At 40.5% G+C, this 17,293-nt stretch overlaps 1 protein-coding gene across 6 annotated transcripts in view; it reads left to right on the forward strand.

The window, feature by feature from the left end:
• Positions 1–17,293, forward strand: part of SPAG16 (sperm associated antigen 16) — a gene marked incomplete at its 5' end in the record, with an annotated part of 730,962 nt that overhangs the window by 115,361 nt on the left and 598,308 nt on the right. For all 6 annotated transcript variants that reach the window (XM_084643191.1, XM_084643189.1, XM_084643190.1 and 3 more), the window contains one exon: positions 1,933–2,063. In XM_084643191.1, coding sequence (XP_084499317.1) covers positions 1,933–2,063 — 131 coding nt within the window. The remainder of the gene's footprint in view (positions 1–1,932; positions 2,064–17,293) is intronic.

The raw sequence follows: 17,293 nt of genomic DNA on the forward strand, positions 1-17,293 counted from the left end.
CTAGTGGGATTTTCAAAAGAAGCTACCTGCATCTTTAGGCACCGACAGACCCTTGCAAATCTGGCCCTTGGTACCTAAAAAATAAATGACCTAATTTTCCCCCAAAATAAATTAACAGGAGTAAGTAAAAAGTGAACAGCATAAGTAGGACTGCTTTAGCCAGCGCGCAAATTATAGTGCAAATGCAGCTCTAAATTACACTGGAGACGATATTGGTTGAAGAATGGGGAAGGTGTAAAGGTGGTTTAAAGCCACATTGGTCTGAAAATGAGTTTGCTACAGAGCAGGACTGAATTAGGGTTGCCAGGTGTCCGGTTTTTGAAAAGGGACCCTGGGGTTCCAGTTGGCATTGCTGACCGGGCCATTAAAAGTCCGGTTGGCAGCGCAGTGGGGGCCTGGAGCTAAGGCAGGCTCCCTGCCTGCCCTGGTTCCACGCAGCTCCCAGAAGCAGCCATGAGGTCCCTGTGGATCCATGGCACATGGGCAGTCAAGGAGGTTCTGCGTGCTGCCCCCACCCTGAGTGCCGGCTCTGGAGCTCCCATTGGCTGGGAACTGCGACCAATGGGAGCTGCAGAGATAGTGCCTGCAAGAGCGAGGGCCCTGCACAGAGCCTCCCTGGCCACCCATTAGCTTAGGGGCTGCAGGGACCTGATGGCTACTTCCTGGGAGCCACAGTAAACACCATTGGGACCCTGCACCCCAACCCCCGCCCCCGCCCGGAGTCCCCTCCCACGCACAAACTCCCTTCCAGAGCCTGCACCTCACAGCTCTCCAACACCCCAGCCCTGAGCCCGCGCCTGCACCCCAAGCCCCTCATCCCCAGAGCTCACATCCCCAGCCTGGAGCCCCCTCTTGCACCCCAAACCCCTCATCGCCGTGTCCCCCCCCCCCCGAGTCCACACCCCCAGCCCAAAGCCCTCACTCCCCTCCCGCACCCCAACCCCCTGCCCCAGCCCGGTGAAAGTGAGTGAGGGTGGGGTAGAGTGAGCGACAGACGGAGGGTGGATGGAGCGAGTGGGGGGCGGGCTCTCGGAGAAGGGGCGGGGCGGGGGTGTGTGAGGCGGGGTGTTTTGTTTTATGCGATTAGAAAGTTGGCAACCCTAGACTGAATCCAGGGTTTTTAAATTAGCAAATTAGCAACGTCCTTAAACTTCTTGCTCTAGTGCTGGCTAAACAATATAAAAAGATTTCTATTGGTTAAATAATAACATGTTGCATAACAAGTTGTACTCTGAAGTTCACCTTGTGCTTTATGAAACGAGTATTTGTGGCATATAGAATTTTGGTTACATTTTCTATTGTGTTGCTGTGCTGCTGGCTTAACAAATTTCACTTTTCAGCAACATATATGCCGCCCCAAGCAGGTTCATAAATGGCAATTTGAATTAAAGCATGAGACCCATTTCTTTCTTTTATTTACGTCCATACACCTGCATAAACTTCAGTAACGTTGGATGGGTATAAATGACAGCAGACCTCGGTCATCATTTTCCATTATATTTCACAGTATTTACAGTGTACATTTGCATCGTACTTTGAAAATGTTCTGCTGTGTTGAGCAGCGTAGATGCAGGCTTCAGATTTAGAGAAGGGTGGGGTTTGGGCTCCTTTTAAGAACTAACATTGCTTCAGAAACATACTCCATGGAACACGCGTTTAAAGAAACAAATAATTAGGTCTTTGAGTATATTCAGGGTAATCATTTATAGACACCAATGCTGTAAACATACTTGTGCATAGCTTTAAGTACATGCATTAGTGTTTGCAGGATTGGAGGCTGACTGCAGTTTACGAGAAGCAATGGTGAAGAACCAATAGTGAGCAACGGAAAAAATAGACAAAACTGTATACATGCAAAATTAAATTGATAAATAATTTGTTACACAAACTTGTGCCGTAATCCCAAGAATGAATACTTTTCTTTTTTCCTAGGATTCAGAATTTCCCATAGATACTCAAGTGAACCCTTTTCTTTCTCGTGCCAAGGAATGCACCCGACCATTGAAATCTGGAGTATACAGGCTGAGCAGCACTTTAAAAGTCCATGATCTAGCAGTCAGCTGGTAGGAACCTTAACAATTTTTTCAGTTTATCATTGTATATCATTGAGTTTTATCTTTCAAAAGGTCATAGAGAACAATTTGCTGAAAGTGGTGAAGGAACTGTTCTTGTTAAACTTCTGAAACAATTGTCAAAAGCACTGTGCAGGCCAAGTGGACTATGCAGAGTCCTTGCTAAGAGACCTAACCCTCGTCTATAAAATGTACAGAGCAGTTGCTCTGAGATTCCCATGCAACATATTTACTGCCATACTCTGATCTCTATTACTCTGGTGTAAATCTAGAATAAATTCATTGAATCCAATGACTTCCTCTAGATAGACGCTTTTAGTAGTTGATGTAACTGAGAACAGAATCTGGCCATTAGATAATATTAAATTCTGGTGTCTGTGTCCTAGTCCATTTTGTCATAGTGGATTTTCAAACCAGCTGAAAAGCATATGTGATGGACCAACATTCTCAATATATCCATTAAAGATAGCTGGAAGTTTGGCATACAGAATCTGTATGGTAGTTGAGTCTGACAGTATGTACCTCTAATGTTAACAGCCATTCTTTATAGACATTTAAAGAGTGTGTAAATTGGTCTTCATGAGAAATAAAACTAACAGAACTGGATTGCCAAGGAATAATAGATCAGTATGGTGGTAATGCTCATCAGAGTTTGCATCATCTTTTTTTGCTCCATTCTTCATCTACTCTTGAGGAAAGACCTGTAATTTGGACCAAATTTGTAGTGATTTTGTGAGTTTTGTGTAAATGAGCAAGGATAAATGTGCTAAAATTCATGTCCACTTGTGAGCTAAGCTATGTTTTTAATCTAAGGGCCAGGTCCTCAGCTGGTGTAAGTTGACAAAGCTGGTAGCACTGTTCTGCAAAAAGCACTCTGGCTGGGGTGTTGTGGATGGACTCCTAAAGTCACATGCTTTTACCACCATAACAGGACTTTAAAGGAAGTGTTGGGGGAAGCTGAATGTTCTCCATTGTGGACAAAAATGGTTTCCTTTTGGTTGGCAGGTTTGTATTTAATAATATTTTATAATGACAATCTTTTATGTGAAGATGATTGTAAACTCAGGTTCTAGTAGGCTGAATGATAAAAAATGAATGTTTTTGCAGTTGTTTGCAGCCCATTTCCTTGGGTCAAAGTATTAAGTTTTAAATTTGCACACTTAAAGTGCTTTGGGCTGAGGAAGAGTAAACGTGAAAGTCATCTTTAAAAATAGGTTACAGCTAGCAGCAAAGTTCAGAAATTTCTGACAAATTATCTAGGTGTGTTTCTTTGTAAATACATGTTTGAAACCCACCCAGATGCATTTCTTTTGCTATTTATAGATCTTTTGGAACAGTTTTGTACTGTGTACATTGCAGCCATATTACAGGTTCAAGGCTACTAAAGTTATCAGCCTAAAGACACATTGTCTTTCCTCATTTAATTTCACAAAGTTCTTGTTAAATCCATGGAGTTTTCTCCAAAGTACATTTTTTCTTAGATCTTGTATTTTTAGTAATGTGGTTTCTCAAATGTCAGTTGAAGGTCTTCCCAAAAATCAGTGTTTGAAAAATTGGGGAAACACCCAATATATTTTTATGAGGATCTGTCATATACGCAATATACAACAAGTAGAGCTGGTTACAATGTTGCTAACAAAAGGAGGTTTGTATTGGTCAAAATTGTTATCTGCGGTTCTTTCAACCCAAAACTCTTGGTAACTTTACGCTGTGCATGGTGGTGTCAGGAAATAAATCAAGGGGGACATGGCCGTCTGACCAATAGATGGCTGGCACAAACAGGACAACACAAAAATGCTGTCACTTAAAGCTATACTTTACTTAGTCTCAAGCACTTACTCATGTCCGCAACAGGTTAGTAAAACACCCCCAACCCTCAATAATTACCAAAGTTGGGTGTGCCTCTCAAGTCTTCCGATGGCCAATCTTCCATCTGCCAGTAGGGACCCCAAGATGTGTCCACAGGGAGAATCCCCGAAGAGTCCAACTACCCCAAACTTTCTTCCCTTATTTATTCATTAGTATTACAATAACACGTCACTCAAAGAAAACTTGTTAAGCAAGCAATTTCAAAGGTCAAGCAAGAGGTTTCCTTTTGATCATCAATGAGCCAGATGTGTTTTTTCAGAGTTTGCATGCCTTGAGGCTCTGACAGACACATCCCTGAGGGCATATATAGACAAGCTTCCTGTTTTCCTAAAATGCCTATCTCAGCAATTTCAACAGAGATCTCATCAGGAAGGACACCGGGGTCAAGCTGCCCTTTCTGTGGCACCCAAACCCCCTCCCCTCCTGACTCGGTTATGCTAAGGTTGCTACGTAGGCCCTCTTATGGCCTGCTAGCTTGCCTACTTTTAGGAATAAGCAGTAGTGATTCAGGCACTGTACTGGTCTGCCAAGAGCTCCCTGTACGAAAATGTTCTTGTTTGTGAAACTGGAAACAGTTTTTCAAAAATCTGAGTATGTTTCATGAAAATCCATGAAAATCTTATTTGGTTTTATTAGAATGACTGCTAAACCATTTTGACAAATTTTCACAGTAGTTCTTTAAATTTCTGCCTGGCTTTCGATGGACTTGGTTTAGTCATATGAGTGATTTGCTGAATCTACCCCATAGGGTAGGTCATCAATCACTTGATGATTACCTGTTCTGTTAATTCCCTTTGAAGCACGTGACATTGGCCACTGTCGGAAGATGGGATACTGGGTTAGATGGACCTTTGGTCTGACCCAATAAGACCGTTCTTATGTTCTTATATTCTTAAGTTCTAATGTCAACATTTTGACTTATTTTCTCTGGTACAGCTGCATACTGCATGGGGTCTCTGATCCAGTGAGGGAAGATAACTGGGTGTGACTGTGTCTCATTTCTTTCTGCAGTCTGCGTAGGGGAGTTACTAATATTCCTTGCCCAGAAGTGTACAGCCAGGATTTTAGGAGGACACTGATCCTACCTCATGCCCCTCTGTGCACACTAGAAGGGAAAGTGATCCATTCGCAAAAGCATTTAGAAGGTGTATTGCCCAATATTATTTAAAACATACATTTGTTTGTTGTAGCAGGCTAGTCTTCCCCTCAAAGGCCAGCCAATTCTGTTCAGAAGCAGAGCCACTTCAAAAATTGGTGTTTGGACCTTGTAGAGGGGATTATCAGGTCCTGCTATAAAGGGATGAGGTGACTGACTGATGAGCATCTGATTCCTATGGAGGCTGGAAGGGTGGGTAGTGGGATTTACAGGAAACTGGTTGACTCCTGTGGTAGGCCAGGGGGCAGGGAAGCTCTGAGAAGGGAGCCTCTGAGTCAGGGGGAAAGTAGCTGTTGGGCTTATTTTGAAGTGTTTTATTTTGGGGGTTACTAAAGATGGTCAGTGCAACCAGTAAATGGTACCCTGAAGAAAGGGCCTGAACAAACTCTGGGCTTAGTATTAATACCTCCTGGGTTGGGGAGACACCCAAACACCCTAACTGTAGCTACATACACTCTTTAAAAAACATATATTCCTGTTTGCATGGAAGTGGGTGCTTCTACATCCTTTTAGCCCTACATTATACTCTGTAGTGTAAAGAACAGATTTAAACAGCTATGCCTACCACTGTTGCCATATGACTTTAGAGATAATAAAGGAAAGCAAATATAAACGATTTAGTGAGATTATCAAGGTTTTCCTGATGGGATCAGTCAAAGATATGTTTTCCTCCAAGGATTAACTCATCATTATATTTAATTATACTAGGTTTCCCCATTTGTTATGAGTGGCTTCCAGAGAAGATATTTTTAAAATCTCCTTGAAAATTCAGACCTGTTGACTTGCTGCAGACAGTATTTTAACATCCCCTCATTCTAAAATTACACATTGAGGCTCCAATCCTGCATTGAGATCTGCAAAGGCTCAGTGGTCTGCTGTGCTTTATACTTGTCTAGTTTTGAAGAATTAAAAGGTCAATGCTATAGTTTGGTTCATCATCCAATTTACAGGTGGTTTTCTTATTTTAAATGGAATCTACTTCAGACTGCTTGAGTGTTTAGGATGTGAAGACAGCGTTGCTCATTGTCAGTTATAAGCCTCTTCCTTTAAGAGCCAAGCATTTTAGCTTCTAGGTAAAGGTAAATGCTGTTTACAAAACCTCTGTGGAGCAGTGATGACACCTTCTGGGTATATAGGGAAACCCAGACTTCTAACATGGATTTTTCAGGGTCTTTATCACCTAACATGCTATTACTGTTTACAGAGTTCAAAACTGAGTAAATGGTATTTGAGCAACTACAAATTAGATAATCCAATCAGTATAATGATTAAGCAAGTTCCACACTTAAATAAGTACCTTAGAAGTACCTAAGGGTCATCCATTTGCTGTAAACTTAAAATGGTATTGAACTTAAACTTTCCCTTCAGACATTCTTTCGGGGCTTCCACTGAAGGCCCTGGGCATTGTTCTCGTGAATGAGAGAGGATAATTTAGCTAACACTTTGCAGAATTGTACATCCCATGGCACCAGACAACCATTTGATATATGAGCCATCTACCTGACAGTCAGTCTCTTTAATATACAGAAACTCATTTTTAAAGTTCCCAAATCTTGTGCTTTTTTACAGCTGTTTGAGAAATGAGTTAGGATTCTGTCAGATAATTAAGGACTGTCACCTAAGTAGAAACAGTGTGTGTACATTATATTCATAAAGTATTATCTAATCTGCAAAACCCCTCTCGGCCCCAGAAAATTTCTTTGATGCAATATGACTTGTTGAATCTTTACTGAAAAATATGTGTAACAACTACAAAAGGGCCTCATGGTCTTCATCATGGGAACAACTGGATTAGGGGAATGGAAACTTTGTGAATGCTAATTTACTTACTTTCCTCCTAATTCTTCTTTTGGGGGAATGCAGTTTCCTTCCAGCCCCAGTGGAAGTGGCAGTGGGTCCAGTCACAGAACCAGTGAGTCACCACGATATGCATCTGAGGAAGTGAGCTGTAGCTCACGAAAGCTTATGCTCTAATAAATTGGTTAGTCTCTAAGGTGCCACAAGTCCTCCTTTTCTTTTTGCAAAAAGGCAGTTTCCACGATATGCATCTGAGGAAGTGAGCTGTAGCTCACGAAAGCTTATGCTCTAATAAATTGGTTAGTCTCTAAGGTGCCACAAGTCCTCCTTTTCTTTTTGCGAATACAGACTAACACGGCTGCTACTCTGAAACCACTCTTATCTACTCTTCCTGGTGAAGGATGTGTGGAGTCTTTCCCTTGCATGAAGCAAAGGAAAGTGCTGACCCTCAGGTCACATCTAGAGCTGACTGGGAATTTTTTGACATGGGTTGTGGGGCTTTTTGGTTGGAAAATAATGGTATGTCAAAAGGAAAAGGTTCATGGAAATTCATTGGTTTTGACAAAACTTTCATTGGAATGTTTCTCTGGTCCAGGATGGAATTTCTTCTCAAAACTAGAGTGATCCCAGAATAACCAAAAGCTCAGTAATTAGGGCACTCATCTGGGATGCAGGAGACCTGGTTTCTCTCTGCTCTGCCTGATTTTGGAGCAAGAGCTTGAATATGGGTCTCCCATATCCAAGCTGAGTATTGTAACTACCAGGCTGTGGAGTCAGCCTCTCACACTCTGGCTGACTGAATATTTAATTATTTATATAAAGTGGAACAGCTCCAACAGGAGAGATTAACTTTATAACCTGATGGTTCAGGCGCTTGCCTGTTATGTGGGAGACCAGTTTCGAGTCCCTGCTCTGCCTGAATCAAAAGCTTCTTTTCCCATATGCCCGGCGAGGGCCTGCCCTAACCACTGGACAACTGTAGGGTGGGTCTGTGGGTCTCTGTTTTTCCACCAAAAAAAAAAAGAAAGAAAGAAAGAAAGAAAGAAAGAAAGAAAGAAAGAAAGAAAGAAAGAAAGAAAGAAAGAAAAGTCTCATTTGCATTTCACATCAGAACACAAACAAATTTCAATATCTCAATTTTTTTGAAAATCGAATACAGGTTTTCCAGCTAGCCTTAGTCCTGACCAAAGAAAGAGACTGTTTTGACTCTAATGCTCTCTCCTTACAATATATCAGGGGCATATAATGCCTGCAGTGTGAGAATTTTAAAGCTTACTTTATTGCCTTTGCAAACAAATCTTAAGTGAAGTAAAATAGAAATATTTTTGCTTTGCATAACAAGCCAGCTCCACATAACATTACACTGATGATGCAATTTTCTGTAGTCTACTTCTGAAGAGTCTTGGTAAGGTTTAATACACTTTCATGCCTGTGCCAGCTGCATTGTATTTCTTGCCTTTGGAGACTCATAAACACTTTTTTTTTGGCCTAGGATTTAACATCTTGATACAGAGATGGCTGGAGTATATACAAATATTAGCTCATGTATGCCTTCGCACTCACATGTGCACACATATGTTCAAACTTTTAGCAAGAGTGTTTTGATACTTGACTGTCTATTCAGCATTGTTCTATTTTATCTTCACTACTACCTTCAGACTCTTAAGTGCCTTTGTGGTGAGATTATAGTGAGAAAAACCTATTTCAAAAAGTAGTACATGTTTTTCCACAATGAGTAAATGTCAAAGTTGGATGCTGTAGAAAGTAATCGTTGTATCCTGGGGTCCAAGACAACAATATGAGATATATATTTTTTAACCTGCTTACAGATTAGACAGTCCTCCAACTCACTAAGTCTTTCTGCATCTAGCAGCATGAAAGGGATTTAAAAATTTCATTGTGAGATTTAGACTCAAGCCTGATCCTTATAATTGTATGAATAGATCAATATTTTAGTTTTAGGAGACATTTCAAATGTGTGTCCCTGCCTACAGTGATTTAGGAACATAAAATCTTATTGTACTCTCCTGTGGTAAGAGGTAGCAGACAAAGGGCTCAAGACGCAGTTCGCCTCATGGAATTTCCTTCCCACGCTCCCTTCAGAGGAGAGAAGTTTGGGGGAAATGGAAGAGTCAGAGATGGTGGCCTCCCAGCCCCCTAGATCCTTACACATCTTCAGGAGAAATAATTTGCAGCTGCACAGATGTCCACTTGGCTCTCTAGGTTCTCTCTCCCATCGGTAGCACAAGTATTTTTTAGGAGTCATGCCACCATATGCGGACGGTGCCTTTACCCTACTCCCTCTGTGAGCAGACTGCATGGAGAAAAGGTTAACACTAGCAGCACTAACTGCTGCCGAATTTTAAGGTGGAAATGCTACTCTTTAAAGTAAGTACTCCCACTCTCTACCCCTCATATCCTGGCCAGCATCTCCTAACCTCCTAAAGTCCCACCACCTTCTGCTTATTTGGGGTGTCTTCTAGGGCAGGAGAAGTTTGCTGCATTGACTCAGCTTCCCCACTTTGATGGGTTCAGGGGCTCCCCAATCTTTAATCCTTTTTAAAGTTTACTCTTGTAATGGCATGGCTGAAATAGAGCCCTCTTATGGACCTTCTTGGCTGGACCTTAGAGCCCCTTTGTGGACCTTGACATGGCTGCAGATCTCTATGGGAAGAGAGGCATGCAAGAAAGTCTCTGTCCCCTATGTCCACTGGGGCTCTCCTATCGTCTTAATCTCTTCAGGGGTCAGGAGGGACTTAGGATCTAGCTCCAAAATGTTCTCCAGCAAAAAGTAATGTCAATTCACTATGGGGTCATCCCAACTCTCCTCAACTGTTTTAGTTGAGCATTGCTCTCTCTTTGCATTTTCAATCTTTTTTCATACAAAGTTTTGTGCTTGGTATTCAGTGGTGCATGCAGAGGTTCACCCCCTATCGTTCAGAAATAACTTTTTTTTATATGATGATCACTTTAATGTCAGCTGAACAAAAATAGACAGTTTAAATTGAGGATTCATTCCCCGCCCCTGGAAATGAATCTCAAATGCTATCTTTAGAAATATGAAAGAAAAGTCTAATACAACTTGTGAGGCAAGTTTTGGAGAAAATGCTACTGTTTCCAGATTTGAAAGGCAGAGCATAATAAAATCTGTTATATAGTATCTTCTTGAGCTACGGTCCTGCATTTTGAATAGTTTCTTCTATTCCAAAAACAAAACTTGATTCAAATGGGAAAATAGAGAAGAAATATTTAAATTCTGCCTTGATCTTACCCTTTTCACAGTCACTCTATTTTAAATCATCTATGAAACCATTTTGAGGAGTTAATGCAGGGAAAGGCTGATCAGTCTTTGTGCTTTCAGTAAGTTTTTTTTGTTTTTTCACCCTATTAATTTTGTGCTCTTATCTATCCTGTTCAGTTACTTTTTTAATGGTTAAAATAATTTAAAGTGTCAGTTTTTGCAATTTAAGAAATGCAATGACCATGCCTTTATAAATGCCGTTTATTCCCCATCTGGGCTGTCATTTTTTTTTTTTCTGCCCTTGATGAAGAACTGTCAAATGTGATTTTCTTTAAAGAAGTGGAATTTTCATTCTCCTACCACCAACATTTTAAAAAACTCAGAAACCCCAAGCATAATAGAAGATTGATTTATCCCTTATATCTTTCTGAAGAAGGTCACTGGGCCAGAAGGAGATAGTGAGAATGACTCTCTAGCCTGGTAGTTAGGGAGCTTGTCTGGGTAGTGGGAGACCCAAGTTCATGTTTCTGCTCCAGTTACTATTTAATTATTTATACACAGTGGAACAACTTCCACAGGAGAGACTGAGAGAGACCCAGTATATCCTCTGGGGTGAGACTAGGGCACTGTCCTCCAATGTGGGAGACTCAGTCCCTTCTCTATATCAGGCTGAGGGGGGACTGAACCAGTCTTCCCCATGTGGCAGATGACTGCCCTAACAGTTAGACTGAAGCTTAAAAGGGAGACAGCAACACCATCACCTCCTCCAGCTGTTTTGTGAATGGTGCCTCACTCCTGAAAGAATTTCCTTCCCACCCTCCAAAATCCCCACATTTTTATGTGGGCTTTCTCTTTGCCAAAAAACAAAAAATATCACCCAGCTCTACCTATGACAACTGCTTACATGGAAAAGTAATATTAGGAAAGTGCCAGATATATTTTAGCTGTCATTTTAATAAGGAGAAAGAGCTAGCAATCCATGCATCATCCACAAGTGTTATGTGGATCACGACTTGTGAACCTCTGCTCTAGAAGGTTTCTGGTTATCATAGGCCTGTAAGACTTGGAATACCTACTCTTCATGCCTGTGTAGACAACTTCTGACACTAGTGATTTCCCTCTAGGTGACATGATGAAGACCTCTAAGTTGACTGGTTGAATCGAGGTCAGTAGTGATTGCAAGTCACTTCTTTCATTCTATATATCAAATGAGGGGTAGGTCTCGTTGTTGTTGTTGTTCTGGTGTGCTTGCTTTCAGAAGCACCTTCTTGTGTTCTGCCCTGTTATGTGGTATGGCACAACCAATGTCTGAACATCACTCAGCGAAGTCCCAGATTGAACAGCAATGGAATAGTTTCACTGTATCTGTTTAACGCTATCCATTTAATTAGACATGCACAAAGTGGAATTTATATCCAAGAGGATTTGCTTTGATTTCAGTTGCCATCATTTAAACTTGGCAGCAAATTTCTGGATGTTGAGATTCATAAGAAAATGAGATATTTCTTCGGAAAGAGCAAAGAGAGAACAGTGATGATTAAATGTATATCTGAGTCAGCATACATACAGCTTGCCAATAATGAAGGAAGGTTGTACTTTGGGGAAGTCTAAAATATTCTTGAATGAAATTTCATCAGAACCCAGGAATTTTCTATATATGATATAGTAAAACTAGAGAAAAGGGGAAACTAAAGAGGACACTAAATTAAAATAAATAAATCATACTTAAGATAAATAAGTGGCTTACATAATAGACAGGTTTCAGAGTAGCAGCCGTGTTAGTCTGTATCCGCAAAAAGAACAGGAGTACTTGTGGCACCTTAGAGACTAACAAATTTATTAGAGCATAAGCTTTCATGAGCTACAGCTCACTTCATCGGATGCATAGATTGGAACATATAGTAAGATATATATACATACAGATAAGTTGGAAGTTACCGTACAAACTGTGAGCGGCTAATTAGTTAAGATGAGCTATTATCAGCAGGGGAAAAAAAACTTTTGTAGTGATAATCAAGATGGCCCATTTAAACATTTGACAAGAAGGTGTGAGGATACTTAACATGGAGAAATAGATTCTACATGTGAAATGACCCAGCCACTCCCAGTCTCTATTCAAACCCAAGTTAATGGTATCTAATTTGCATATTAATTCAAGCTCAGCAGTTTCTCCTTGGAGTCTGTTTTTGAAGCTTTTCTGTTGCAAAATTGCCACCCTTAGATCTTTTACTGAGCAGCCAGAGAGGTTGAAGTGTGCTTCTACCAGTTTTTGAATGTTATGATTCCTGATGTCAGATTTGTGTCCCTTTATTCTTTTGCGTAGAGACTGTCCGGTTTGGCCAATGTACATGGCAGAGGGGCATTGCTGGCACATGATGGCATATATCACATTGGTAGATGTGCAGGTGAACGAGCCCCTGATGGCATGGCTAATGTGATTAGGTCCTATGATGGTGTCACTTGAATAAATATGTGGACAGGGTTGGCATCGGGCTTTGTTGCAAGGATAGGTTCCTGCGTTAGTGTTTTTGTTGTGTGGTGTGTGGTTGCTGGAGAGTATTTGCTTCAGGTTGGGGGATTGTCTGTAAGCAAGGACTGGTCTGTCTCCCAAGATCTGTGAGAGTGAGGGATCATTTTTCAGGATAGGTTGTAAATCTTTGATGATGCGCTGGAGAGGTTTTAGTTGGGGGCTGAAGGTGACAGCTGGTGGCGTTCTGTTATTTCCTTTGTTGGACCTGTCCTGTAGTAGGTGACTTCTGGGTACTCTTCTGGCTCTGTCAATCTGTTTTTTCACATCAGCAGGTGGGTATTGTAGTTTTAAGAATGCTTGATAGAGATCTTGTAGGTGTTTGTCTCTGTCTGAGGGGTTGGAGCAAATGCGGTGGTATCTTAGAGCTTGGCTTCAAAAACAGACTCCAAGGAGAAACTGCTGAACTTGAATTAATATGCAAACTAGATACCATTAACTTGGGTTTGAATAGAGACTGGGAGTGGCTGGGTCATTACACATATTGAATCTATTTCCTTAAGTATCCTCACACCTTCTTGTCAACTGTCTAAATGGGCCATCTTGATTATCACTACAAACGTTTTTTTTTTCTCCTGCTGATAATAGCTCATCTTAACTAATTAGCCTCTCACAGTTTGTATGGTAACTTCCAACTTATATCTATCTATCTATCTATCTATCTATCTATCTATCTATCTATCTATCTATCTATCTATCTATCTATCTATCTATCTATCTATCTATCTCTTACTATATGTTCCATTCTATGCATCCGATGAAGTGAGCTGTAGCTCACGAAAGCTTATGCTCAAATAAATTGGTTAGTCTCTAAGGTGCCACAAGTACTCTTGTTCTTTTTACATAATAGAATTATTTCAAGAGTAATGCAAAGTGCTCTTAATACTTTTGTTACTCAAAAATAATGCACACAATTGTCTATATTATTTTAATGATGGATTAGATTTGCCAATAATTGCTTTGTAATTTCTACTGTAAAGCACTTTCTTTGAGGCTTTACTGTACAAATTGAAAATTAATTTGGTAATGCCCTCAGGCTTTTGTTTTTATTAATCTGACAGTTTACTTGAATGTTATGCATATATTAAAAAGTGGTAAAAAATGGTAAAAACAAACACAGAGAACCCAAACTTTTCATTAAAGTCCAGTCATACATAAATACATTTAAGGTTTTAAATTTGTCTCTTTATAATACAGCACACCAGCAGTGGCATTTCAGTTGTACACAACTTTATTCCCAAATATATTTTGGGTTGATGCATCTCATGTGGGTTTTGTCCATGAAATAAAAGTGTTTGAAAAATTTGAGAAAAATCTGTTCAGCCATTTGTCATTGTCTGAGCATTTTAAACTGGTTTTCTGCCATTAAGGTGAGCATAGTACTTGATCTGCAGTGACTGCCATAGGTCTTTAGAGAAAGGAAACATGCAAATATGTATACCCTGTAGAAGTTCTGGTCAAGTTTACATGTATAGGGTGCGTGTGTGTGTGCGTGTGTGTGTGTGTAATATAATTGGACAAATACAAAGGTTGTATTGTTGGGACGTTTACAGCATTGTTGAATTGGGGGGAGGGATAGCTCAGTGGTTTGAGCATTGGCCTGCTAAATCCAGGGTTGTGAGTTCAATCCTTGAGGGGGCCATTTAGGGATCTGGGGCAAAAATCGGGGATTAGTCCTGATTTGAACAGAGGGTTGGACTAGATGACCTCCTGAGGTCCCTTCCAACCCTGATATTCTTTGATTCTATGACATTTATCAAAACCAAAGAGTACTAAAGACAAGGGAAAGTGAGGTGCCTTACCAAAAAGAGGGCACTCCACTGACATAAATAAAATGTAAGCAATACAAATATGGAACTGAGTAACTTAAATAATGGAATAATTACAAGAGTAATGCAAAGTGCTCCTCAAATCATTCACAATAAGTTTCTACTCAGGAGTAGCTGATGCGAAGATAAATTCCTTAATATCTAATATGTGAGCTACTCAGATATTATATGTGTCATAGAGCAACCTTTAAATTACTAATAAAATCAGTGTTTGCCCACACAATGAGACAGGTTGTGATGGACCTTTTCATAGGTGCTGTGTAGAGAAGACGGCTCAGGGAATCTTCCACTACCTTATGCACCTTACACGAAGAACAGGGATAATAGCAACTCCTATGCTTTGGCGAGTGTAGGGACTGCTTCCTCTTTGAGACTGCAGGGATGCATGTTACCTCAAAGGGGGCAGGGAGTTGGGGCTGCACACCTCAACCTCTGCTTCAGTTCCAGTGGAAGGAGATTGCCCCATCAGAGCATCTGTATCAATTGTGCCTCCTTGAAGGCATCCACACCCCCACCCCCCTTCTCCCATGTCTAAGATACCATTGGTTTTCCTACTTTTAGAAAGGAAATACCTGGCAACTGTCTAATATTGCTAAATGTTGATTTTTTCATCGCAATCATTGAATGACTGTTCAATGAACTAACTGCTGGATTTGTTAGATATATTGATTTCACCAAATATGGGTCTGATTTCTCCACTGCACTGGTCCAGGTTTACACTGCTCTTACTCCATTGAAATTCACAGAATTACACTTCAGTAAAGAGTGAATGAGACCCTGTGTAGTTAATGATGGTGGGTTTGTGAGTATGTTCACAATGCATAAAAATAGAATTGTTTTAAAAAGATACAGTACCACTCCTGATTATATTTTACTTGATTTATCTTAACTGCAAATACATTTTCTTTAGCTTAAACCCCTAAAACATCCGTTTTCGTAAATTCCATGAGCTGTCCACATGTTGATAAGATTAACAGAGAACATACGATGCTAACCAGGATAGTGAAATTGTTTAAAAATTACCGAAAAATAGACACAAGCTGTTCAAGAGGAAAATAAATTCCTTGGAGTTTGACTTGGAATGTTGAAACTGATATAATGCTGAAATAGTCCAACAGGTGAAATTCACTGTTGGACTTTTCCCAGCACAATTCTCTGCCAGTTCCTCTGTCAGTGAATTGCCTTCTTAGTCTTTCAAAAAATATATCTCTCTGGAGATCTTCTAACATTATAGTTTTAACTGTCCAAATACACCCATCAGGAAAGTAAGTGAAACAGAACACTCTAGATTTTTCTTCAGGATGGTTTATCATTCCTTTTTAAAAATAATCATTTAATTTCTGTACAAAGTCTCAATTTTTAGGCATATTTTAGGTGCAATAATCATTTATTTCCTGATGTTGATGACAGGACTTGACATAATATTTCACATTTAGAAATTCAATAATGCATTTTTAAAACACTTGGTTTTTTTTAAAAAAGATACTGTATAAAGAACAGTTTGTGTATTGCATATAAGACTAAGGTTTTGTTCCCCCTTCTCCCCTCTCTCTCCCCAGTTTGTAAATATGCTAGCATGCCATAAAAAGCGCCCTACCATATGATAAATATACATGAACTAGTGAAAGATGCATGAATGTGATCAGTTGTGACAGTAGATTTATTTAGATAATGGGCATGATTCAGCATTACTCTAGGTCAGGGATCGACAACCTTTGGCATGCAGCCCACCATGGTAAGGCCCCTGGCGGGCTGGGCCAGTTTGTTTACTTGCTGCATCCGCAGGTTCAGCTGATCGTGGCTCCCATTGGCCGTGGTTCACCACTCCAGGCTAATGGGGGCTGCAGAAAGTGGCAGCCAGAACATGTCTCAGCCCGCGCTGCTTCCTGCAGCCCCCATTGGCCTGGGATGGTGAACCGCGGCCAGTGGGAGCTGCGATCGGCTGAACCTGCGGACTCGGCAAGTAAACAAAGTGGCCCGGCCCGCCAAGGGGCTTACCCTGGTGGGCCACGTGCCAAAGGTTGCCTATCCCTGCTCTAGGTTTATGCCATCCCAGCTGGTGTAAAATCCCTTGAGGACTATAACCAGCTGTCATAAATTATAGCAGATCCTGCCTGTGCCATGGTCAACACAGATTGGCCCAGAGAATGGAGTGGCAACAAATTCTTGATCCTCCACCATCTCTTGCCTCCCATGGATATTAGCACAGGAGAGAATCTGGGGAAGAACTGGAGGCATTCGTTAGTGAACTAGGCCAAATATATCTAGAGCAAGAAAGAACCATTGACAAAAAATGGCTGAAAGACTACACTTTTTGCCAATTAACTATGGAAAAAGCAGATGATGGAAGTAGCACAATTATTAAAAAATTAAGCACTTTGTAGGGGAAATGAACTTACAAGAATCAGGGCCAGGTGAAATCCACCAGAGTATTAAAGGAATTATCTGAGAAATGATTAGCATCCTTATCAGTTATATTTAGTTGCTTCTTTTGGACAAAGGTCTCTGATAAATGATGTAGTGAAAATAAAAACAGTCTTCTAAAAGAAAAGCAAAGGACTCCCGTTAGTTTAATGTTAAGACCAAGTGAAATTTTGGAGCATTTGAAGAAAAAAACTCACGTATCTGACACGTTGTTACATGGTATTATTCATGTACAACCATAGAAATTAGTAACAGAAAACATGTATTTAGTTCCTCTTGCCCTTACCATGCTAAGGCAGTATTGTTCTTATGTGGCATATTCCTTATGTTGGGCCTCATGTTGAGGTGGAGCTTACTCATTGTAAGTAATAGTATTAA

Source organism: Lepidochelys olivacea (assembly GCF_965140295.1).
Source record: "Lepidochelys olivacea isolate rLepOli2 genome assembly, chromosome: 11".
In the NCBI taxonomy this organism is placed as follows: Eukaryota; Metazoa; Chordata; order Testudines; family Cheloniidae; genus Lepidochelys; species Lepidochelys olivacea.